We start from the raw sequence: 26,201 nt of genomic DNA, 5'->3' as shown, positions 1-26,201 counted from the left end.
CTAAGCATTAAAGAGAACTTAGTTGTATTAGCTGAAAACGTGAGTTTGTTTTGTTTTTAACTTTATGTTGGCAGAAGATAAAGAAGAGAGGTATGAGAATTAGAAGACCTGTATTTCATTCGGTCTTGGTTTTGCCAGAACTTTCGATGAGTTATGTAACTTTGCCAGAATGTACCTTGCCTATTTTTTGGTATTGTATTGTTTTTATGAAGATAGTTGAGATGATTGATTATAAAAAGGTTTTGAAAACCATAAGCATTGTTCATAAGATACAGAGATGCAAGAGTAGTGTAAACCACAGATTTAAATTATTTTGGAAGTATCATTTTTATGCTTATTTTCTCTAAATTAAAGTGGATAATGTGTTAGAAATATAGTATTGTTTTAAAGGAGATATATGTATGCTTTTCCTTTTAAAATAGTGTAAGTATTTTATTTTACTTGGTTTGTCCTAATGAATTTACTTGGTAAAGTATTTTTAGAAAAACATGCGGATGAAATATTAGTCATTTAAATTAGATCATATCTGTATTCAACATCTATATATGAATAATTTATAGAGCTTTATTGTAAGTGCAACGGTCCTATGTAATCTAAAGCAGATGATTTTTCATTCTTTTAAAGGCGCTAGAACTAAATTTTATTATTTGATTTAAGATAACTGAAATTATACGTAATCTTTTTCTTATTTGGCAGGCAACCAGATAAACTGGTGGTAGTTTGGACGAGAAGAAGCCGAAGGAAGTCTTCCAAGGTTTGTCTGTTTTCTAAATTTCTTACCCAAATGTTGAATTTGACCTTTGGTCAAATTATTAAGCTTCTCTGGTCCCAGGGAAGAATATTTTAAAATATTACTTGATATTTTGAGTTATTTCTTATTATCTAATGTACTAAAATGATTGATCAGGCACTGTATGTAATCTTGTTACTGCAGTTCCTAAAGCAGGAGCCAGTTACCTGAGTTTTTTTGGATTGGTAGCCTTGAATAACATAATAGTTATTTAACTTCTCTGTGTTAGGATATCATGAAATAATGATTAAATAAATATCACTTACAACATTATACCTAGGATTACTTTATTCAGATTCCAAGAGGATGAAGTTAGGACACACATAAGGAATGATGAGTTATCTGAGTCCATTGCTGGGTTACTGAAGAGGAGTTGGATTTTTCAAAGGTTTTAATTTTTTGTTCTTATGGCTTTGTGGGGAGTGGAACAGAATTTTATTTATTTATTTATAAAATTTTTTTTTTAATTTTTGGCTGTGTTGGGTCTTCGTTGCTGCACGTGGGCTTTCTCTAGGTGCGACAAACGGGGGCTACTGTTCGTTGCGGTGCATGGGCTTCTCATTGCGGTGGCTTCTCTTGTTGCAGAGCACAGGTTCTAGGTGCACGGGCTTCAGTAGTTGCGGCACACGGGCTCAGTAGTTGTGGCTCGCGGGCTCTAGAGCGCAGGCTCAGTAGTTGTGGCTCACAGACTTAGTTGCTCCGCGGCACGTGGGATCTACCTGGACCAGGGCTGAAACCCCTGTCCCCTGTATTGGCAGGCGGATTCTTAACCACTGCACCACCAGGGAAGCCCATAACAGAATTTTAAAATGTTTAATAACAAATCTAGATATTTTTAAAATTCCAATCTATAGACAAGTAAGTGTGAGTATATTTTTATAAGCATACAATAACTACAAGCATGTTTATTGAATGTTGGTTTTTCCGTAAGTAGGCTTATATAAAGAAAAATTTATTCATTTTAACTGAAATTAAATTTTAATTAAATTTCAGAATTTAAAATTTTTTAAGGGCATCTTTTTAAATTTTATTTTTATTGAATTAAAATTTATATACGGTATAAGTCACAGATGTTAATTACACAATTTTATGAGTTTTGATCAATATATAGTTGTATAATTACCACTCCTATCAAGATATAGACTATTTTCATCACTTTTTTCCTTTGAGTCCTCTTCCAGTCAATTCCCAATCCTTAGAGGCAACTACTATTCCGATTTTTCTATCACCATAGGCTATTTTTACCTGTTCTTAAATTTCACATAAATAGAACCATACAAAAGTACTATTTTATGTCTGGTTTCTTTTGTGCAGCATGTTTTCGAGATTTATTCATGCTATTGTGAATATTGGTAGTTAACTTTTTTCATTGCTGAGCAGTATTCCATCATGCGCATGTACTGCAGTTTGATTTTTTATACATCTGTTGATGAACATTTGATTTGTTTCCAGTGAATATTCTGAGTATCCAACTCTTGTGAATAAATCTGTTGTAAACATTACTGTTCAAGTGTTTTGGGGGACAAATGTTTTCTCTTGGACGAATAACTTGGAATGTAATCAATGGGTAATAGGGTACGTACATTTTGAACTTTTAATATACCCCCACCAGCAATATAGGAAAGGTCCAGTTGCTTACCTCATGAATAGCATTTTCTTCAAAGCATACATTTGTAGTTTGGGGGCATTATATTTTGGACATGTAATATTTTCTTATCTATTAATTTATGAGAAGGGGTTCTAAAAATAGACTTAGGGTCTTCTGTCAGTTTTGCTCAGTGGGTCTTAAGCTTTTGTGAAAAGGAACAATATTAGGCCATCCACTAAGTATGATAGAAGAATCTGAATATAACTATAAACATTAGAAATCGACCCTAAATGTTTTTAGCTATCAACAAAAAGTGATTTCTCTCTTTTAGAAACTAGATACTAATTGTTTTCTTAAAACATTATGAAGCATAATGAAATGCTGTAGATTAAAGGTCAATTCAGAATACCCATATTTGAAATTAAGTATACTTTTAATTTAATTACATTTTTGAAAGTCAGTCAAATAACTTTTAGGTCCAGATTCTTTTTTTTTTTTTTATAACTTTATTTATTTATTTGTTTTAGCTGTGTTGGGTCTTCGTTTCTGTGCGAGGGCTTTCTCTAGTTGCGGCAAGCGGGGGCCACTCTTCATCGCGGTGCGCGGGCCTCTCACTGTTGCGGCCTCTCCCGTTGCGGAGCACAGGCTCCAGACGCGCAGGCTCAGTAGTTGTAGCTCACAGGCCCAGCCGCTCCGCGGCATGTGGGATCTTCCCAGACCAGGGCTCAAACCCGTGTCCCCTGTATTGGCAGGCAGACTCCCAACCACTGCGCCACCAGGGAAGCCCCAGATTCTTTTTTATATTGTATCAAATATTGATTGAATCCAGAAGGTGAAATACAAACATAGGCTACAGGTTGATTTTTCTCAAAATATAATATTTTCTAGAAGGAACTATTTCTTATTGGACTAATTTTCCAGTTGTGATGCTCTTAATATTTCAAATCCGTTCTGGATATTTTAGAATCATTGTATTTTCTCTTGAAACATTATAGATGTACTTTTGAAAAGTTTATGAGAACTTACAATGTGTTGTTTATTATAGCATATACATAATATGTTCATGTATATGTGAAATGCTGTTCTGTAAATTGTTCACAGCAGCTAAATAAGGACATAAAAATCAGTTCCAGAAGCTATGAAAGAAATGATAATGATATTACTGTGAAAATTAAACAAATAACTTTATTTTTTAATCTTGAGAAGCTTGAGATCCATGGCATTTTGGAATTCTTAAAAAAAAGAAAATTGTTCCCAGCTATTATTTTTTAAAATTAGCTATCAGTTATATTGAATCCACAGACTAGAACCATTGTTTTCTTCTGAAAGACTCTTCTGTTTTCTGACATTTTTCCTTTGAAATATTATTTGCTTGCTAAGTCCCACTGAAATCACTTAGGGGGAAAACAGATTTCTGCAACCATTGGCCAGAAAATAGTATAGTTTTTACTTTTAACTGTGTTTCTGGAAAGAGTTTGAACTACGCAGTAATTAATTTTCTTTGGTCATCTGTATAACTTATTGTTTATCTTGCCTGATTCTGAGTATATCTACCTTTTAAAAAATTATTTTATTGAAGTATAGTTGATTATCTACTTTTTTTATATTGGTGGATTGAAATTTATAACTGACACCTGGATAACAGATTAGACAGTAAAATAATAAGGCACATTGCCTTATTTAATTTAAAGTTTAGTTTTCCGTTTATTGCTCACTTTCTTTGGGTACATGTCTATTTTTCTAGTTAAATATATAAAGAACTCATTGCTGAATCACTTTTTATCGAGAAAATAATTACCATGGGTAATTATCCCAATATGCAGCTTCCCCACCTCTTATCCTCAAGTCATGGCATTTATAACAGATTTTTTTCAGGCTGCAGTTGATTTGTATATGCTTAAATAAATTATTTTTCAGTACAGTGTTTGACAATAGGAAGCAGGGAAATTGTGATAGACAAGAAGAATTATGGCAGAGTAGTCTGTTGCCTTAAATCTCGTTTTCTAAATTTAAACTCACAGAGAGATGGGAGAGTTCCAAAGGGAAACAAGAGCTTGAAAGTCCTCACCAGCTTTTGGATGGCGTTACCACCTCTACTTCCCTGCTCTATGGTTGTGCTATAGCCTTTATCAATGTGCTATGGTATCATGAAGGGGTGGGTATAGTCATAGAGCTTTGAATTATGACCATGATGTGGACAACTCTAAGGTAAATCTATATGTGACATCTTAAACATATGGGTAGATGCAGTTTTATAAATTGAAAATCATCAATTTAAAAACTAAATGACAGTTATAAATTTTCAGTGAAATATTTTGATTTTATAGGAATCAGAAGTAACAAGTGAATATTTACTCTGCGTTTAGTTCCATAGTAGGTGCAAGTCTTTTAGGTAAGATATGATATGAAATAATTTGAAAATAAGGGATTTTATAGAGTCATTACTCAAAATTGAGATATGTTACCTTTTCCTTAGGTCTGCCTTTGCTAAAGGATCTGTGATATGATTAAAAAGTGAAAAAAAATATATGAGTAGAACTGGATAATGTGGTTTCATCCTTTCTGCCATTAACTGTACTAGGATGCTGGCAAATGATTAAATAACCTGCCTTTCCTGACTCTACTAAGGAGCTAGCTAAATAGCTGTATGTGTTTTGTACCAAATTATTTTCTAGGGAAATCCTTTCTGTTACTCTGAATAAAAACTGATCAGGGTTCTTGTAGTGCTGATGAGTGCCAATATGAGGTGCTTTTTAAAAAATAAAGTTCTTAAGAACCTAAATTCCTGTCTCAGTTGAGTTGTACAGTTAGATGTTTAATACCGCAGCTATTTTTAGTTACCTGTATTAGACTTTTCATTCTTTTTCTAGCTTCAGGTTCTTTAATTCTGTTTGAGGTAGAAGTTGTAGTAAGCTCTTCTGACTAGGAACACTTTTTTTTTTTTTTCCTTCATGTTTGCTGCTATATACATCATAGTTTCCTCTCCAGCAAAATTTACTCGTTCTGTTTTCTGCCTAGTATATAATAATTAGCTAACATTATAAAGCTGGCATTGCCAGATACTCAGCTGGACTAATTGATATTGTTACACTGTCCTAACTTAGCTAGGTGTACAGTCCCTAAAAAGACTATCAGAAAGCCAGAGCTCTGTCTTAGTTTGACCTTTTCTCTTGCTGGGAAGAGATGCTGGATAGATGGTCAGAAAATGGCAGCATACTAGCAGCTTGGGAACTAGCACCTTTCCGTCTCTTTTTATTAAAAAAAGAAAGAAAAAAAAAAGATTTTAATTCATTAAGCAGATTGTATTTTTGTTTGTTTATTGGTCTAATTACCATTCCCTGATCCAAGACTGAGAATTTAAATAGGTCAGTTAGAGGATCAGCATTAGGATACCTGAGGAAATTATGTGGTATCACCACCTTCTAACCCTGCCCAGTTGTTAGTTGGTCTCCACATTCCCTGCTTTTCCCACTCTTGACCTCTGTGTCATATACATAAATGTTAAGACCTTAGGGATAGAAGACTATTTTCTTGACTACTCTGTGAATCAGAAATAGAGTTGGCTATGATGTCGGTTGGGTGAAGAACTCTGAACTTGAAAATCATGGAGTTGGTTCTCCTACTGATTATTAGTATGGCTTCAGGCAAGCCATTTACTCTTTAATTGCTTCAATTTCCTTATCTGGACCTGGTATAGATCTCCTAAAGATATTTTCAGGCCTAAAATTCTTTGATGGTCTTTTTTTTCATTCAGAATTTTACAAAAACTCTATCTTTTCTGCCGTGGCTAATAAGTAAAGTTCAGTTATTATGGTCTTTTTTTTTTTTTTTTTTTAATGTATCGGGAGACTATGAAAATATAATTATGGGAAGTTTGAAGAGACCAGAGAAATTGCTTGATCTACCATGACAGTACATGAGAATTAGAGTTGTCATAAATCTTCAGAATTAAATATGTAGACTATGTAGAGTTTTGATTAAAGATTTTCTAAGATGGGCAGCAATTTACTTTTCAAAATGGATATTGTTTACTTTGTGGAGTTTTTGTTCTAGGACTGTCAACAGGCATAGAAATAGGCAGGGGAATAGAGGAATCCCTGGAGATGTTTTTTAATCAGCAAAACCCAGTTCTTTACCTTTGGCTGTAGTGTGCTAAGTCTCTTGTGAGTCTCTACTTCCCTTTCCTCACCTGAAGTTTTGTGATCTGGGGGCAATGAAGAGAGAATAGAGGGGGAGTTATTGACAATTTAGCTGGAGTGGGAGTAGTTTAGTGCTGCTAAACCTATATCTTGTGCTGGTGTTCTATCTTTTATTGAAGTATAGTTAACTTATAATAGTCTGCTGGTATTTTAACTAACAAGATATGATAAGATTCACATGGACATAAGTTTCCATGATCTTGATCCCTTCTCAGTTCCACTTCCTGGGTTCAAATCCAGCTTTTGCCACTTACTTGCTGTGTGATCTTGGGCCAGTCTGTGCCTCAGTTTCTTCATGTGTTAAATCTGCTCCCTGACATGCACCTGCACTCATACACTTTAGCTACTTTCCTATTATTATGGAAGAATGGTCTGTGCTCCGAGCAAAGGCCAATCTGTCTCCTTTTGTACTGTTAAGGACATTACTCTAGCAATTATTTCTCTTCTGCATCATTAAATTTTCCCTCTTAACTGGATATTTCTCATCAGCCTAAAAATATTTTTCTCTTATTTAAAAAATTCTCTTCTGACACTATTTCTCCCACTAGCACCAACCTATTTCTCTCTTTCTCTTTCAGCAAAACACCTCAGAGGAGTTGAATGTACTTGCTAGCTCAGTTTCTTTCTTCCTATTCTTTCTTGAATCCATGCTAATCCAGTCAGGTGTTTACCCTTGTCACTCCACTGAAACTGCTCTTGTGAAGTCAGTAATGGCTTCTGCTTTGTTAAATCCAGGGGTCATTTTCCAGATCTCATCCTCTTTGATCTGTTACCAAGATTTGGGACAGATGATTGTTCCTTTCTCCTTAAAACATTTTCTCCACTAGACTTTCAGAATACCACACGCCTCTAGTTTTCCTTCTGCTTTACTGACCCTTCTTTGCTGGTTCCTCCTCATTTCCTGGACCTGTTATTGTTGTGCTCCAAGGTTCAGTTCTTGAGCCTTTATCTCTCTCTCTCTCTTTCCCCCTCCCTCTCTCCCTCTCTCTCTTTCTCTCTCTCCTCACTCCCTTGGGATCACATCCAAGTTTTAAGTATCACCTGCATGCTGATGATTCCCAAATTTATAACTCCCGGCACGTACATCCAGCTGCCTATTTAAACACCTACACTTGAATATCTAAAAGGCAACTTAGATTTAATGTGTATAAAACTGAGTTCCTAATCTTATTTTCCAAACTTGATCCTTCAGCAGTTTTGCCTCATATCTGTTAATAGCAATTCCTTTTATGTACTTACTCAAGGGCGAAAGCCTTAGAATCATCCTTGGGTACTTTCTTTCATACAATCAGACAGAAAACCTTATTGATTCTGTCTTGAAACTATGAAAAAATATATGGAATCTGACTACTTTGTACCACTTTTCTACCACCCCAAGCCAAGTCACCATTAGCTCTCCACAGGATAATTGCAGTAGCTTACTGGTCTCCCTGTTTCCTCTCTTATGCTAGAGTCAAAAAACATAACTTCATCATTCCTCTGCTTAAAATCCTCCAGTGACTTCCCATCTCACTCAAATTACAAACCAAAATCTTTGGAATGGGCTGCCAGAGCCTCATATGATTGGGCCCTCCGTGTTTTCTCTAGTCTTATCTCCTGCTGCTCTTCTCTTTGACCACTCTGCTCCAGCCACATTGGCATTGTTATTATCTAACTGCCTCAGCACCTTTCCAGTTGCTGGTCCATCTCCCTAGGAAGCTCTTCCCATGTTTTAAAATATCTGATTCACCTCCTTACGATCTTCTCTCGTCACCTGCTCATTGACACTTTTCTCTGATTAACCTGTTGAAAATTGTTACTTTCTCTTGCCCCTTCCATCCTTCTTCCCTACTTTCATTTTTCTCCACAGCGTTTCTCTCTACCTAACATGCTGTCTGTTTTACTTAATTATTTTGTTTGTCTGTCTCTTCCTACTATTCTGAAAACTCCACTAAGGCAGATTTTTTCTTTTTTTTTTTTACTACAGTTCCTAGACAACGCTTGGTAGATAGTATCAATTGAGTGAGTGAATGAATGAATGAATGAATAGTAGCTACCTCATAGGGTTCTTATGCAGATTGAATGAGTTAAACATAAGTAAATTCCAAATATGGACTGACATATAGAAAGTACTTCTTAAGTGTCAGCTTTTATTACCACCTTCGTAGCATGTCCACGGACAGTCCTGAAGCCCAGAGAGATGAAGATTTAGTTGAGCTGTCTTGGCATACCATTATCCATTAGCTTTGGCTGGAAACGCCACCACAACGGAAGACCTAGAGTGGTGACCCCCACATTTCAGGGGGTTCCTTAGGGAACCTTGATAATATTTACAAGGAAAAAAGTCTTTAAAATTATAGGCACTAGAAACATTAACTGTACAAACTGCTTTCTTCTTTACTTGACCCAAATAAACATTATGGTTTAGTGGGAAATGATCTTAAATGCAGACTATACAATTAATTTTTCCTTTTAAAGAATGAATTTGCCCTTAAGTTCCTAAATCACAAAGTAATTTTAAAAATGTTTCTCCTAATAAGGTTTTTATTCAATCCTAAATAGCTTTTGAAAATATGAGGCACCTCATTTTTGCATCTTCTTGTGTGTGTGTGTGTGTGTGTGTGTGTGTGTATGTGTGCATGGGAGAGGGTAAAGGTTTGTTTACAGATAGTAATCTGTAGCTACCATGTGATATAACCGTCATAGCCCAAGTTTAATGCTTGAAAAGTTTTATTTGACTAATCATTTTTGTTTTAGGGAGACAGATCTAATGGATAGTTAAATAGGGTCAATATATTTTTGTAAATTATTAACATTGCATTTCCTGTACTTCAAATTGAAGCCATTATTTTTATTCTGGTAGGCTCATAGCTGGCAGCCTGGAATAAAAAATCCATACCGTGGTGTTGTAGTATGGCCTGTTCCTGAAAACATTGAAATCACTGTGACACTTTTTAAGGTAAGTTCCAGTTTTATAAGTTATAGGATTTATTATATAATCATAGTTCTAAATGACGGAATATTTCAGTAGTCATTGTTCTATACATTTGGGTCCTTAACGTGCAGTAAGGACCTTAATGTGCGTTATTTTTAGAGATATAGCAATTTATAACAATGTAAGGATATCAGGGTGTTTCATGGTCTATAAAGTCCAAATAATTTGGGAGTCTTTTTGAACTTATTCCAGTTAAGATCAATTGGAATACTTCTTTTACTACTTCCTACATTCCACCCACAGGGAACTTTAAAGTTTTTTTTCTGTGGAAAGCTGAGGTTTGTGGAATTCTTAGTCCTGACCCTCATTTTGTTAGCCTTGTTTGACTAATAACAAGATAGGTTTTTAAATTAGTATATGATAAATATTTTATTGATGTTAATATAAGAAGATAAGTTTAAAATTGATTTTTGATAAATATTTTATAAATGTTAATATTTTATAAATATTATAGCTTAAAATAAAAATTCTGATAATAAATTCCAAGTGCAGGTCCAAAAACATAGCTGTGCATATAGCTAACTCCTTTTATATATGTTTTTTCTTGAAAGTTTTCCTTATTTCTTAACATTATAAAATAGTCCTCACACATATGACAGTTATGCACTAGAATATTTATTTTCCTAACCAATTCCTTACCTGCTCAAAAAAAAAAGGTGGAGACGAGTATGTCTCAGTTTCAGCCTTCTTGAAAGTGGTGCAGTTAGGAAACAAATGCTTTGTTTCTTCTTGAATCCTTCCAATTGTGTTGACGTTACTTTTACAGAAGGACAGAATGAAGGAAGACATCTCATTAAGCACAAACATAAAGTTTGTGAAAATCCACTAAAATACTTTAGGATATGGAATCTAAGTTGAGCAAAGTTATATGGCTTAGAGTGTGAAATCACTGTGTAAAAAAATACTTTTGATTTTGTAATCCAGTATATTAATTCATATGTTCTGGAGCTACTGCAGGGATCAATAGAACAAAACAGTATGATGAATGTTGATGTACTAACCCATGAATGGGACACTACTTTTAAATTCTCTGTTTCATAGATACTCTATTTTATCAGAGATTCTTAACACTTTATGTATATTTTATAGTTTTGATGTTATTGGATCCTTTATAGTTTTGATATTATTGTTATTGGTATTATAACTTACTTGATTATGCTTATCATATATACACTATACTTGATTTGTTTGCCCAGGGAGAAATAAGGGATGCAACTGTAGCTGCTCTTCCTTTTTTTTTCAGGAAAGATCAGAACCATCCTATTACCGTTTAGTCAGCTGTCCTAAAAGCCTATTATTAAACCCCCCTTAACCATACCTCTCCTACTGAAATGATATAGTAAGATTGGTAGTTAACAACAAGACCTTTAGAGTACTATTTCATTTAATTCTTACAGCAACCCTAAGGTTCTGTAATTATTCCCATTGTACTGATAAGGAAACTGAGACTAAAGAAGAAGGTAACTTGCCCAGTCACACTGCAATTTAGCCCTGGGGTGGTTGTTGTCTGTTTGTTTTTGATTTTGTTTTACATTGTATGGCCTGTTCTGTAATACATACCGCTCTGAATATAGATTACAACGGCAAAATCTCTGACATGCTTGAGGAAGACTTTTAAGTAATCTCTTGTGTGTTTTTGATTCAGTCTGTTTATATTGGTAAAGCAAGTGAATGGACATAGTTACACAACTTTAAAAATAAAATGATGATAGAGAACAAGGGGTTAGAAGAGAGCCAATAAATGGCTGACAGCCGTGTGTTTGGGCAAAGGATATGCACTGAGTGATTCTGAGTTGAAAGTGGCTGTTGAAATGTGTTACTTGGAGGATTAGGAGGTGAGTGTAGTTTTCAAGTGCTGATGAGAAGGTTCAGCATATCCTATCACTGAACTCTTATGTCTGTAAGTGTTAGTCTGTAGGGGAAAAACCCAAATACCCTTTCCTCCCCATTTTGCTGTATGTATTACACACATTTCTCTTCAATCGTGCTATGGAGGCAAACTTGTGACCATTTAAAATACTTAAATAGATACTTAGATAAATATCTTTATCTTCCTGACTCTACGTCTTCCCAGAGTTCCATAGAAAAGCAGAAAAGTAAAACAAAACAAAATAATTTTTCATTCTTTCATGGTAATTTTTTTGGATCTTGCATTTAAAATATTCAAGTGGAAAACTTTTTCATATTTCCCCCTTCCTTTTACTTATATTAAAGTCTCACAATTTACTTAATCCTGAAACTTGTGAATAGGAAAGGACTGCTCTGAATCCTTTTTGTCCTAGGTATGGTATTCACAGAGTTGTGCTCATAGACAACGTGCTTTTTTAAAAAGTTATCAATATATTTCATTTTTCTGTGACTTAACCAGAAATTAATTTCTTTAGCCTGCATGCTTGATTTTGAAATAGATTGAAAATAGCTATTTCTAGTTAATGAAAAAAAAACAAGCCTTTTAGGGTTTTGAGAAGGAAAACAGCTCTTTAAGCCATTTTCAATTTTTCTCTTTAGTGCAATGGTAGTAAAAGAGACACTAGAGGGTAGAGAGTAGGATATAAAGAAGACAGTTGATTCAGGCTAGAAGCAATTTTTACTACCAGTGTTTTTGTTTAGTCAATAATATAATTATTTAATTGTGTAGATAGTCCAAAATGAACATTATTGTTGCTCCTTTACATCTTTTTAGTGACTTTGCCCTATCAGATATGTCCCTTGGTCCCATTAAAATTATTCTTTTAAGGGTAATATATCATCTCTGTTTCTAAAAAATGTTTCATCAGCTTTGAGAATTAATGTATATCATATGTAAGTTACTGTTCAATATTTGTTAATTTGTAAGATATATGTTCATTAATTCATTCATCAAGTATTCTTGAGAAACCACTGTGTGCCAGGTACTTTTCTAGGTCCTGGGGACACAGAGATAAAACTGAAGCAACAACAGGGCTAAAAGCCAGACAGACCTGGAACTGCAACATAATTTTAACACTTATTTGTGGGAAGTTACATCTTTTAGGTCTCAGTTTTCTGTTCTGCTAAATGGGAATAAAAATAGTAGCTGTATCATAAGTTGCTGTGATGATTAAAACCCTTAGCACAATAACTGAGGCAGAGTGTGTGCATTGCAAATATTTTGTGTTACTACTACTACTATTACTACTACTACTACTATTAACTGTATCAGCTGTACTAGAACTATGCTGCATACTTCAACAATGGTGCAGGTGGGGGCAGGCAGGAAGGGTGGTAAGATGTCTTTTTCCTAAGCATTGTGTCACACTTTATTACTTGGTCTCTAAAGTAGCACTGTTTGTGCCCTAAATTCCTCATGGAAAAGCTCCTTCAGGCTTTATTTACAGTAGTTGCTCTCTATAAACCTGGGCAGGGCCAGGCTGGGGAAACAGATATCAAGTAGAGTTCTCTACCTCTTTTTCCTTTCTACTCTTTCCTACTTCTCCCTGCTCATCACCACCAAGGAAACTCCTTTTTGGCAGGTCTTTATACTATCTGTGTGAATTTACCCATAGAAATAACTGCCTTAGGACAGCTCAGAATCAGCTAGCCACCATGCTATTAAAGTAAAAAATAAGTAAATAGAAGTAAAGAAGTAACTAAGGAGTTTGGAATTTATCCCATAGGTTGTAGGGGTCATTAAAAAAATCTGAGTTGGTACGAACATGGTCAGAACTGTGGTTTGGGAGAATTAATCTGTGTACAAGATTGATTGGAGGGCAGAGAGTCTGGGAGAGTGCTGCAGTCACTTTTATCTTGAAAGAGACTAGGCACAAAGTGATGAGGACCCAAACTCAGCTGTGGCAGTAGAAACTGAAGATTAATAATAGACTAAAGTGGAATCAGTCATGAATAAGATGCTTCCCTATGAGAAGCATGTGGTCCCTGAGACCCAGTAGGGGAATAGCATCTATGTGCACTCACTCTCTCTCTCAGTACCTCCATCCCTCCCCAACCTCTAACACATGAATTTGAACTTGAATAAGTTAAATGCACTTATGATGCAACCCCACTACTTTCCCTTTTATGTCTTATGATCTATTGCCTTTTACCTTTACTTACTCTAATATCTGTGGAAATTCTATACAATCCCACCTAGTCCAAATGCTTCCTCACTCATAAAGCTTTTATTTTTCATTCCTCTAAGAAATGTATTGTCTTCTAATCCCTAGTAAAACCATGTATTTCATTCATTATATATGTATTTAGATTAGTTGTTTGACCATGTATTTCATTCATCATATATGTATTTACATTAGTTGTTTGTCTTTGAAGGCAAGGACAACTATATTTGAATCCATATAACACCTCTACAATTCCTTGTATAATAAGTAGCTAATAAATATTTGTCAAATACTTGCAAAAGTATGCTTCATATAGAAAAAAGCTGCATTTGGTTGTGGGATCTGTTACCCTTTCTTAGGTTTCTGGTGGTGGAGGGCGGATGGGGGTATCAACATCCAATTTGCCATTTTGTGTAGATTATGAAGTCCTTTGAGGTACTTTGAAATTCCAGATGTTTATATAACCTCTGCACCAAGAAAACCTTGCCTCAAGTAATACTTTGAGTTTAAAATACTTAGAGGTATAGAAATGAGGGCAGAGCTTTATATGGGCATTTAATATCTTAATAAAGTGCTTCTTAATAGTTCACTCACTAAGTTATCTGAACCTGGGTTTCTTTGTTTTTTTTAATTTTTATTGGAGTATAGTTGGTATACAATGTTGTGTTAGTTTCTGCTGTACAGCAAAGTGAATCAGTTATACATATACATATATCCACTCTTTTTTAGATTCTGTTCCCCTGTAGGTCATTACAGAGTATTGAGTTGAGTTCCCTGTGCTATACAGTAGGTTCTTATTAATTATCTATTTTATATATAGTGTGTATATGTCAATTCCAATCTCCCATTTTATCCCTCCCACCCCCCCTTCCCCCTTGATAACCATAAGTTTGTTTTCTACATCTCTGACTCTATTTCTGTTTTGTAAATAAGTTCATTTGTACCATTTTTTTTAGATTCCACATATAAGCGATATCATATTGTATTTGTCCCTCGGTTTCTTTTTGTATTGTTTTAGATGGAATGATGGAAGATAATGATATGCGTTAACATAAGTAAAATAGAGAATTTCTTAGTAAAAAATAATGATTTAAATTTAGGTAAGTTATGGAAGTTTCTTAAGAGTAGGCCATTCTGCCTCTCCTTTTTTAAAAAGTTGGAAAAAGCTAAGAGCAAGGCTATTTGTATTTTCTTAACTGGATTGACTGAATTAAGAAATGTATTTCAACTTTATATTTTGCTTTTGTTACAGGATCCTCATGCAGAGGAATTTGAAGATAAAGAGTGGACATTTGTCATAGAAAATGTAAGCTAATCGTAAATTCTGTCACCTTTCATATTTTTGACTGTATAAATTACTAAGGTACATTAGCATTTTGGTGGTAGGAGAAATGTTGCCTTATAAAAATTAAATAGTGATTTGTAACTTTCAGAATTTTTTAAATGAAATGATAGCCGGTAGCAGAATTATTTGTAAATATTTTTGTTAAAAATATAGACGTAAAAATACTCTTCAATGCTGAATTATGTATATGCTCTATGTATTCTGTTGGGGGCTTGAGGGAAGGATCATGTCTTATTCATCTTTTTATCTGTTTAGCATCTGACATGGTGCTTCTCACATAGCAAATGCTCATTGAAACATTTGTTGAATGAAACTATGAATGATCTTAGAAATCTTTTAAAAAAAAGTATATGCTTTAACTCTTTGGGTTGAGGGATTCTAGAGTGGTACTTTAATAATCATCTTCAATTAGTTTACATATTGTGGAGTCCCAGGTGACTTGCAGGCATATAGTAGTTGTTTAATAAATGTTTATTGAATGGAGATTAGGGAAGACAGGCCATGAAACTACAGTGAGAAAGAATGTGGATTCTGGAGTCTGATAGACCTGATTGCAAGCCCTAGCTCTTCCATTTATAGGCTCTGTGATTGTGGTAAGTTTCTTAACTTCTCAGCAATCAATTTACAGGTTTGTGAGGATTAAATAATTTCAATGAATATTAGCTTTTATCATTGTCATCGACATCATTACCATGATTGTTATTAAAGTTCTAAAATGTATTTGTAACAGTTTTATAACGTGCTTTATAACAGCATATTCTTCCTTTCTGTGCCTGACTTTGTTTTATATCTCAGTGGTAAAAGGAATCTTATACTTTTTCCAGCAGTAGCTGGGCCATTTTTAGACATGAAGATCTGGGAAGCTTGGGAAGGAGATCAGGTCCAAACACAGTGGAAGGAGTTCTGATGGCTGGATATCAAGCCAATGTCATTGTGTTATGGTTCACACATGTTAACAGTTCTGGATTTTCTATAGTGATAAGTTTGAACACTATACTTGGAATAGCATTGAGGTTTTAAAAACAAACAAACTTACACTTCTTGAAATTGGTTACAGCCTTAAAAATCTAGCTTTCATTAAGTTAAGAGCTTCTCCCCAATGGATGGTTTTACGGTTTTCGATACTCGCGGCTCTGTTATACATCTTTGTTAATTTGATGTACTAAAGAATTAGCCAGTAAATTTTGGGTTGTAATTAATGGTAGAAGTATGTAAACACTAACTTTATATTTGTTTAGAAAGGTGTTCTTATTACACCTCTAATTAATTTTAGGATAGAGGCACAGCAGTTCTAAATTTCTGAGGAATACGTTATAAGCTGTTACTGAAAGGTACAAGTTAAAAAAAAAAAAGCTATATGATATAGATCAGGTTTGGATGCAAAAGGCATTCAAATCTATAGGATTTTAGGAAAAATATTTTTTAGTTCTGTGTTATATATTTTATAAAAATATTTTAAAGGTCTGTAGAGAAATACTAAAATTAAAACAGTGAAATTTAAATGGATCATGAGATAAAGAGGTATATTTTGGATTATACTTTCCATATTGGGGTATGTGTTTCTTAAGTCGAAGAGTACATTTATATCCTTTTTATGAAAAATATATTTAAGCCCAGCAGCTTATTTTGCTCATTTGCCTATTTATTACTCAAGTGATTGAAGTTGCTAGAAATCTGACTGTTAGGTAAGGGAGTGGCCATAGGAGGAAAATGGAAAATAAAATACATTAGCATTTCTTCTTTCCAAGTGTTTATTATTAAATTAGATTCACAAAAATCTAATAAAAATAATATAGATGCTTTTAACTATTATTCATATTGTTTATAAAACTTTATAAAACCAACATTTTAATTGAACTGTTACTAGAGGTTAAATTTTACTCTGTCATCTGAAGATTTTGGAGACCTTACTCTGAGTTACATTGTGGAGAGAACACTGCATTTGTGGACATTTCCAGCCATCATTATGCTTTTTAATAGCTAAAAGATTTTCTACCTTCTTGTCATTCTGCCTCCTCATATTCTTATTTGAAAAAAATGCATTTTCCTTTCTCCCATATGATAGTATAGAGAAGACATGAGCTTTTGATTGGTTAGAATTGAGTATAAATCCTGATGTGCCTTCAAAGCTGGTGACCTTGAGATTATTTTCTAGGACTTAATTTCTTCATCTGTAAAATGAAAGGTTTCTACTAAATGATCTCAGAGGGATTTTCTAGGTCCATGACTTTGTTTCAGTCAATAGGAATATTTTTATAAACTTTTTTGAAAATTATCTTTTTGTAGATCAAATTTTTGATTTTCAAGTTCATGGAGAATGAAATATTTAAAAGAGTTATCTGGCATGTCATTTTGGGATCAATTAATAACTCCCTAATTTATATCTTTCTTTAAACAATCAATATTGGCATATATATTTTCTGTATATTTTTATTTCTGGAATGGATTATGAGTATTATTGCAAGTTTCCTATTCTGAACTTTTTTAGCACAACCGTTCTTTCCCCCTACTCCTTGTTGCTATAATAGTTATTTCCTATGCCAGGATTAGGGGAAAAAAAAAACAAAGAATGAAAGAAAGAAAATTGAATTGTGGTTTAAACTCACTTTTCATGTAAACATACTTTTCACGTATTAGCCTTTGTAGTAGAAGCCTAACTTCTCAGCCGTGGGTATTAAAAAAACAAAAAACAGAAACCGCCATCTTTAAAGAGATGGTCAGAACTTAGGGGAATCTAGGTATTGAAGACCTAATTTGAAGAGAAGTAAAATTAATCAGAATGTGAGAGGAACACACAATTAATTCCTTAGCTATTAATAATAGTGACAGCAATAATGATGATGATTGCTAGGAACCTAATGCAAGAAAATAACAAATAGTTTATTAGATGAGTTTCTTATGATTTTTTTATTGTTGACTTTTGCGTGTTTTTACAGCAGGTTTTTTTTTGTTTTGTTTTTGAAGAGACGTTTATGGGATTTGACCTATTTTACTAGCATAATGTTTATTTTTTAAAAGAGGTAAGTATTAAATGCATCCATTTTTTACTTACATTGTATAAAGTTCCCAGACTTAGGAAGTGTGGTGAAATTGTTTTACTCTTATTAATGCATGGGAAAGAACATGACTGCATATGTTGTGACTAAACCATTTAAAATACATTAACTTAAAGGAGAACACACTAATTTACATACTTTAAATTAGGACAGCTATCATAAATTGTCAACTATTTAATGTGAAAGGATGAGTTTATACAATTAACCCTAAAACAAAACAAAAGTCGTGTATTCTCACATGGAAGATAGACTAGAATTGGGCATGTCTCCCTCTTTAGTTTTCAGGAGGAACTTAATTTCTTTCTGCTGGGACCAACTTCTATATGGTGAGAGAAAAATGAATCTTGAGAATATTTTTTTATTTACCAATCCAGGTGTGTTAACTCTTTTTCCTCTTCTGGAAAACCTAGGTCAGTTTTCTGAGGTGCTAAAAGGACTCTTGCTTGGCAAAGTAATAGGGGAAGAGTTCTGTTCCACTTATATTTGTAGCCACCACAATTTTTTTACATAGTACCTTTTGTGTACTAGGTACTCAGTATATTATATGTTGTTGAAGGAGTGAGTGAATGAATGATTATAGTCAAACTCAATATCCTGTAAGGTTTATTCTTTTTAAGACAGGAATTAGCATTCATCAACTATATTGAAGAAAAATTCAAAAAGTAGACTCTAGTGGCAGTGAGATGTTATGTGAGGGATCCATATGTCATTACAGTAGAGGTTCTCCTGATCAGTCTCTAGTTAATTTACATGGATTACCTCATACTTTCCATTCTGTCTGTAAAACGTCCTGGTTTTAATCCCACATGTGTCAACATGTTAGTAGGCTACCCTCTGACACACTTCTGCACACTTCTCTCACAGGTGAGTTTTAAGTTGCGTTTGACCCCTTACAAGACCTCTTGTAATGCTGTTGACCCGTTATTGTAATTATATAATTTAATTAGATGTTTCCTAGGCCAGTGAAATATCAGTTTGAAGAATTATTTCATGAAAACCTTTAAAATGCTTTAGAAAGAGTTGATAGAAGTGAGTTGTTAAAAACTGCTGTCAAATCTGGTGTGGAAATACAACTGTAAAAAATTGGGGAAATTTATGAAAATCTGAAAGGATTTTGCATTCAGATTATTTCTCTTTTGTCCTTATATATTGATTTCATTTAAAAGTGATTGAAGTACACTAATGATATGTTATGGCTGTTGATTGTGAGAAAATTGACAGTCAATGAAATTATACTCAAAGAAGAGGCCATGAAAACTGGTGATGAAACACATTAATATGTATTAAACAAAATTAAAATGTTTCTGTATCAGTATTTATAATTCTTCCCTTTAATTGACCAATTCTCTGTGACATTCAGATGATTTAAGAGGGATTCTACTATGAATGTATACTAAGCCATTCTCATGGGCTCTCTCTATATACTCATCTCTAGGATTAAAGAACTGTTCTTAGAAATTTTCTTTTAAACCTAAATTCAATATAAGTAGACATTACATTTTTCAGGTAGTAGCAGTTCACTTTGCTTGAACTTATAGCAGTTCACTATATGACATCATCATATTCATTCATTCATTCAGTAGCAGTTAATTCACTGAGTATGTATTTTGTGCTGGGCACTCTTCTAGGTACTGGAAATAGAGTGGTATATAAAACACATTAAAAATCTCTTCCTCATGGAGTTTACATTTGTGTATGTGAGAGAGAGACAGAAAATAAAAATTAATGTGTGTGAAATATATACTATGTTAGATCATATAAATATATAATATATGTTAAATACATGTTAAATATATAAGTGCTAAAGAGAAAAAGCAAGAAAGGGGGATAGGAATTCCACTATTATGGTTACATAGATATAATGAGCTTTATTATTTCTTGTAAGGTCTCCAAAAGAGAATTCAGGCATACTTGTCAAATTAATTTGAAAGATATTTTAATAAGAATTTATTAAACCAATATTATAAGGTTCTAGAAAGTTTAACCTTGCAATGCTATATAAAACTTTTCCTATGTTACAGCTCCCCTCAGTGGTGGATGACGAAATTGACTCTGGTCTAGAGAAACAGTTCTATTCCTGTAGCAGTAACATGTTATAATATTGTGCTCTGCTTTACATTTTAATACATGCTTTCTGTATGTATGTTTCCACATCACATAGAGAAGACCTAGTGAATTTCAAAGGCTGTCTTTTTCTCTTGTAAAGTCTGGGTTTTGTTTGAAAGTCTCTTGGTAAATTGTTGTGACACTGAGAAGGCATGCTCCAAAGAGCATTCAAAAATGGAATTTTGATATCTTTATTTTCTTTGCACTTTGTTATAACCCCACAATCAGTGAAATTTAAAGTTTTTGTTTAATATAAAATATCCAAATAAAATGCAGAAGTCTCCAAAATATATTACCTTAACAAATTTATTGGATACTTACTGTATATCAGGTACTGTGTGGAATGCTATATACACATTATCTCATTTACTCACTATGATAATAGAAATTATCATACTAAGTGAAGTAAGTCAGAGAGAGACAAATATCATATGATATCACTTATATGTGGAATCTAAAAAATAATACAAATGAACGTATTTACAAAACAGAAACAGACTCACAAACATTGAAAAAAAACATCAGTTACCAAAGGGGAAAGGGTAGGGGAGGGATAAATTAGGAGATCGGGGTTAGCAGATACAAACTACTATATATAAAAAAGATAAACAACAAAGTCCTACTGTATAGCATAGGGAACTATATTCAATATCTTGTAATAAACTATACTGGAAAAGAATATGAAAAAGGATATATATAGATATATGTATATCTATATATATCTGAATCACTTTGCTGTACACCAGAAACTAACACAACATTGTAAATTAACTATACATCAATGTAAAAAAAATAAGAAAGAAAAATGTAGAAGGAGTAATAAACCTCTATGTACCCATCTCCAAGCTTCAATAATCTTTAATACTTCAGTAAACTTATTTCATCTCCACTTTTATTTCATTCCCACTGTTTTTTAAACCAGATTATTTAAAGTTAATCTTAGATATTGTATCATTTCTTCTGTAAATAACAAAGGCCACTTTTGAGCACCATCAGTTTGGGAACTTGTTAAAAGTTATTGGCATGTTAGAAAAGGTGATCAATCTACAAAGGGCTTTTTTGTTTTGTTTTGTAAATTTTTTGTAAACTTAATTTCCTTGTAGATCATCTTTCTGACGTGGTAGGCCTAAGGTTCGAAATTAACTATTTTGTTCCTTGAGAAGTGATATTATGTGTTCTTGTTTTCATATAGAAGATATTTAAGTTAATATTAGAAGCAACAAGGCTTTTCCCCCAACACCCTTAGAATTAAACTCCTGCATTTAGAATAGGAAGCTCATAGTTCAGACAGCCTTTCCTGATCTTTTAATTATCCTGTAAACTTTCTGTTATATATGATTATGTGAATGGTGACTGTCTGTCTGTGTAAATTAGGTAGGGTAGTCTAGATATAGCTAGTAGTTAAATGAAGCTTTGTGAGCCAGCTCAGTCTCATTGTGGTTAAATTTCAGAGAAAGTCCATACATATACACTTTTTTTTCCCTCCTTCATTTTCCTCATATTAAATATTTAGTGTGTTGTTCCAGTTCAGAAATATCTCAGATTGCGTTTCTGAAGGAAAATTCCATCTCCTTTATTCTGAAGTGACCCTTTGGCTTTAAAGAAAGTAATGGAGATGCTTTTGTTGCACTTAAAGAAAGGTATGCCCAAGAATAATCATATATGCCTTGAGCTTGACAGAATTCTCAAAATCCTAAAATTCTTGTGTAACTACCTATTTGCTTAAATACTTATTTAGTTTTCCATTTTCATCTTGCCTGTCATTTTTTTGTTAATTGTCAATTTTATTAGATTATATGAATTAGAAGAAAGCAAGTTACTATCTTCAAACCCTACATTCTAAAATTCCTGACACAGGAAGGGACCTTATACATGGATTAACATCTAAAGTCTACTGTAAGGTATTTATCTATGTGTAATGCAAGAAACCCTGTGTTAAAGTAGTAAATAAACTACTGCATGTTAAACAATTTATTTCATGTAGTAGTTTACTTTGTAAAATGTCCTAGCTAACAAATTTAAGTTTTATTTAGCAGCAACAAAGCACTATTTTCATACTATTATGTGTATCTTACATGTGTATGCTATTGGGTAGTCTTTTTGATTAGATTTTCTGATTTTTGTCCCAGTTCATCATCTTTATTAATTTTAATCATACCTACAGATCAAGCAAGTGGAGCAATATAAAACTTCACCAGATTAAAGTCTTGGTATTCATATTTGCTTATTCATTCACTAACTGTTGATTAAATGGATACCATGTCATAGATATTTGCTAGTTATTGAGAGTATAATATTGAAAAAGATATGGCTCCTGATTCCAAGTATCCTACAGTCTGAGAGGGAAATAAACAGGCAACCACTACAAGAAAAGTATAGGGTGTTAAATGTGCACATATAAAGAGTACCTAACCCAGTCCTGGTGGGTGAGGGGGAGCTTTCTATTGAAAGTGATATATAAGTTGAAACCTAAAAGATAAAGTTATTTTTTTAATTGAAGTATAGTTAATTTACAATATTATATTAATTTCAGGTGTACAGCATAGCGATTCAGTATTTTTACAGATTATGCTCCATTAAAAGTTATTCCAGGGCTTCCCTAGTGGCACAGTGGTTGAGAATCTGCCTGCCAATGCAGGGGACATGGGTTCGAGCCCTGGTCTGGGAGGATCCCACATGCCGCGGAGCAACGGGGCCCGTGAGCCACAACTACTGAGCCTGCGCGTCTGGAGCCTGTGCTCCGCAACAAGAGAGGCCATGACAGTGAGAGGCCCGCGCACCGTGATGAAGAGTGGCCCCTGCTCGCCGCAACTAGAGAAAGCCCTTGCACGGAAATGAAGACCCAACACAGCCATAAATAAATAAATAAATAATAAATTTTTAAAAAATGTTATTCCATGAAGGGGACCTTCAAGATGGTGGAAGAGTAAGACATGGAGATCACCTTCCTCCCCACAAATACATCAAAGATACATCTACATGTGGAACAACTCCTACAGAACACCTACTGAAGGCTGGCAGAAGACCTCAGACTTCCCAAAATGCAAGAAACTCCCCACCTACCTGGGTAGAGCAAAAGGAAAAAGAAAAAACAGAGACAAAAGAATAGGGACGGGACCTGCACCTCTGGGAGGGAGCTGTGAAGGAGGAAAGGTTTCCACACACTAGGAAGCCCCTTCACTGGCAGAGATGGGGGGGTGGCAGGGGGGAAGCTTCAGAGCCACGGAGGAGAGCGCAACAACAAGGGTGCAGAGGGCAAAGCAGAGAGATTCCTGCACAGAGGATCAGTGCCGACCAGCACTCACCAGCCTGAGAGGCTTGTCTGCTCACCTGCCAGGGTGGGTGGGGGCTGGGAGCTGAGGCTCGGGCTTCGGAGGCCGGATCCCAGGGAGAGGACTGGGGTTGGCTGCATAAACACATCCTGAAGGGGGCTGGTGCACCACAACTAGCCAGAAGGAGTCCGAAGAAAACTCTGGACCTGCCTAAGAGGGAAGAGACCATTGTTTCGGGGTGTGCAAGGAGAGGGGATTCCTTCCCTGTCTGCCCACAGAAGGCAGAGCACTGCCTAAACGAGCTCCAGAGACGGGCGCAAGCCGTGGCTATCAGCTCGGACACCAGAGACAGGCATGAAATGCTAATGCTGCTGCTGCAGCCACCAAGAATCCTGTGTGCAAGCACAGGTCACTATCCACACATCTCACACCCCCCGACCCCTGGGAGCCTGTGCAGCCCCCCCACTGCCAGGGTCCCATGATCCAGGGAGAACTTCCACGGGAGAACACACGGCACACCTCAGACTGTTGCAATGTCACACTGGCCTCTGCCACCGCAGGCTCGCCCCGCATTCCAATTATAACTACCGTACCCCTCCCTCCCCCTGGCATGAGTGAGCCACAGCCCCCTAATCAGCTGCTGCTTTAACCCCATCCTGTCTGGGCGGGAAAAGAAGCCTGAGGGCAACCTACATGTGGAGGTGGGGCCAAAACCAAAGCTGAACCCCGGGAGCTGTGCAAACAAAGAAGAGAAAGGGAAATCTCTCCCAGCAGCCTCAGGAGCAGTGGATTAAATGCCCGCAATCAACTTGAGGTACGCTGCACCTGTGGAATACCTGAATAGACAACAAATAAATGCAAAATTGAGGCGGTGGACTTTGGGAGCAACTGTAGGCTTGGGGTTTGCTATGTGTGACTGACTTGTTTCTGATTTTTATGTTTATCTTAGTATAGTTTTTAGCACCTGTTATTGTTGGATTTGTATATTGGTTTGGTTGCTCTCTGTTTTTTTGTTACTTTTTATTTTTTTATTTTAATAATTTTTTATTTCTTAATAATTTTTAATTTTTTTTAATTTTAATTATTTTATTTAATTAATTAATTAATTTTTATACTTTTATATTTTTCTTTCTTTCTTTTTTTCTCCCTTTTCTTCTGAGCCGTGTGACTGACAGGGTCTTGGTGCTCCTGCCTGGTGTCAGGCCTGAGCCTCTGAGGTGGGAGAGCCAAGTTCAGGACATTGGTCCACCAGAGACCTCCCGGCCCCACATAATATCAAACAGCGAAAGCTCTCAAACAGATCTCCGTCTCAATGCTAAGACCCAGCTCCACTCAACGACCAGCAAGCTACAGTGCTGGACACCCTATGCCAAACAACTAGCAAGACAGGAACACAACCCCACCCATTAGCAGAGAGGCTGCCTAAAATCATAAAAAGTTCACAGACACCCCAAAACACACCACCGGACGTGGTCCTGCCCACCAGAAGGACAAGATCCACCCTCATCCACCAGAACACAGGCACTAGTCCACTCCACCAGGAAGCCTACACAACCCACTGAACCAACCTTACCACTGGGGACAGACACCAAAAACAACAGGAACTACAAACCTGCAGCCAGCGAAACGGAGACCCCAAACACAGTAAGTTAAGCAAAATGAGAAGACAGAGAAATACACAGCAGATGAAGGAGCAAGGTAAAAACCCACCAGACTAAACAAATGAGAGGAAATAGGCAGTCCACCTGAAGAAGAATTCAGAGTAATGATAGTAAAGATGATCCAAAATCTTGGAAATAAAATGGAGCAAATAAAAACGTTTAACAAGGACCTAAAGGAACTAAAGAGCAAACAAACAATGATGAATAACACAATAAATGAAATTAAAAATTCTCTAGAAGGAATTAATAGCAGAATAACTGAGGCAGAAGAATGGATAAGTGACCTGGAAGATAAAATAGTGGAAATAACTACCACAGAGCAGAATAAAAAAGAATGAAAAGAATTGAGGACATTCTCAGAGACTTCTGGGACAACACTAAACACACCAACATTCGAATTATAGAGGTCCCAGAAGAAGAAGAGAAAAAGAAAGGATCTGAGAAAATATTTGAAGAGAATATAGTTGAAAACTTCCCTTAACATGGGAAAGGAAATAGTCAAGTCCAGGAAGCACAGAGAGTCCCATACAGGAAAAGTCCAAGGAGAAACACACCAAGACACATATTAATCAAACTATCAAAAATTAAATACAAAGAAAAAATATTAAAAGCAGCAAGGGAAAAAGCAACAAATAACATACAAGGGATTCCCCATAAGGTTAACAACTGATCTTTCAGCAGAAACTCTGCAAGCCAGAAGGGAGTGGCAGGACATATTTAAAGTGATGAAAGGGAAAAACCTACAAAAAAGATTACTCTACCCAGCAAGGATCTCATTCAGCTTTGATGGAGAAATTAGAACCTTTACAGACAAGCAAAAGTTAAGAGAATTCAGCACCACCAAACCAGCTTTACAACAAAAGCTAAAGGAACTTATCTAGGCAGGAAACACAAGAGAAGGAAAAGACCTACAAAAACAAACCCAAAACAATTGAGAACGTGGTAATAGGAACACACATATTGCTAATTACCTTAAATGTAAATGGATTAAATGCTCCAACGAAAAGACAGACTGGCTGAATGGATACAAAAACAAGACCCATATATATGCTGTCTACAAGAGACCCACTTCAGACCTAGGGACACATACAGACTGAAAGTGAGGGGAAGGAAAAAGATATTCCATGCAAATGGAAA

The 26,201-nt window shown here is 35.1% G+C and overlaps 1 protein-coding gene across 11 annotated transcripts in view; it reads left to right on the top strand.

Moving 5' to 3' along the window:
• Positions 1–26,201, top strand: part of EHBP1 (EH domain binding protein 1) — a 336,395-nt gene that overhangs the window by 58,606 nt on the left and 251,588 nt on the right. For all 11 annotated transcript variants that reach the window (XM_036872669.1, XM_036872664.1, XM_036872662.1 and 8 more), the window contains 3 exons: positions 697–754; positions 9,420–9,515; positions 14,877–14,930. In XM_036872669.1, the coding sequence (XP_036728564.1) occupies positions 697–754; positions 9,420–9,515; positions 14,877–14,930 (208 nt within the window). The remainder of the gene's footprint in view (positions 1–696; positions 755–9,419; positions 9,516–14,876; positions 14,931–26,201) is intronic.

Source organism: Balaenoptera musculus, chromosome 13 (genome assembly GCF_009873245.2).
Source record: "Balaenoptera musculus isolate JJ_BM4_2016_0621 chromosome 13, mBalMus1.pri.v3, whole genome shotgun sequence".
NCBI classification, from domain to species: domain Eukaryota; kingdom Metazoa; phylum Chordata; class Mammalia; order Artiodactyla; family Balaenopteridae; genus Balaenoptera; species Balaenoptera musculus.
The sequence above is the reverse complement of the archived record's forward strand: the minus strand, read 5'-3'. Positions and strand labels throughout refer to the sequence as shown.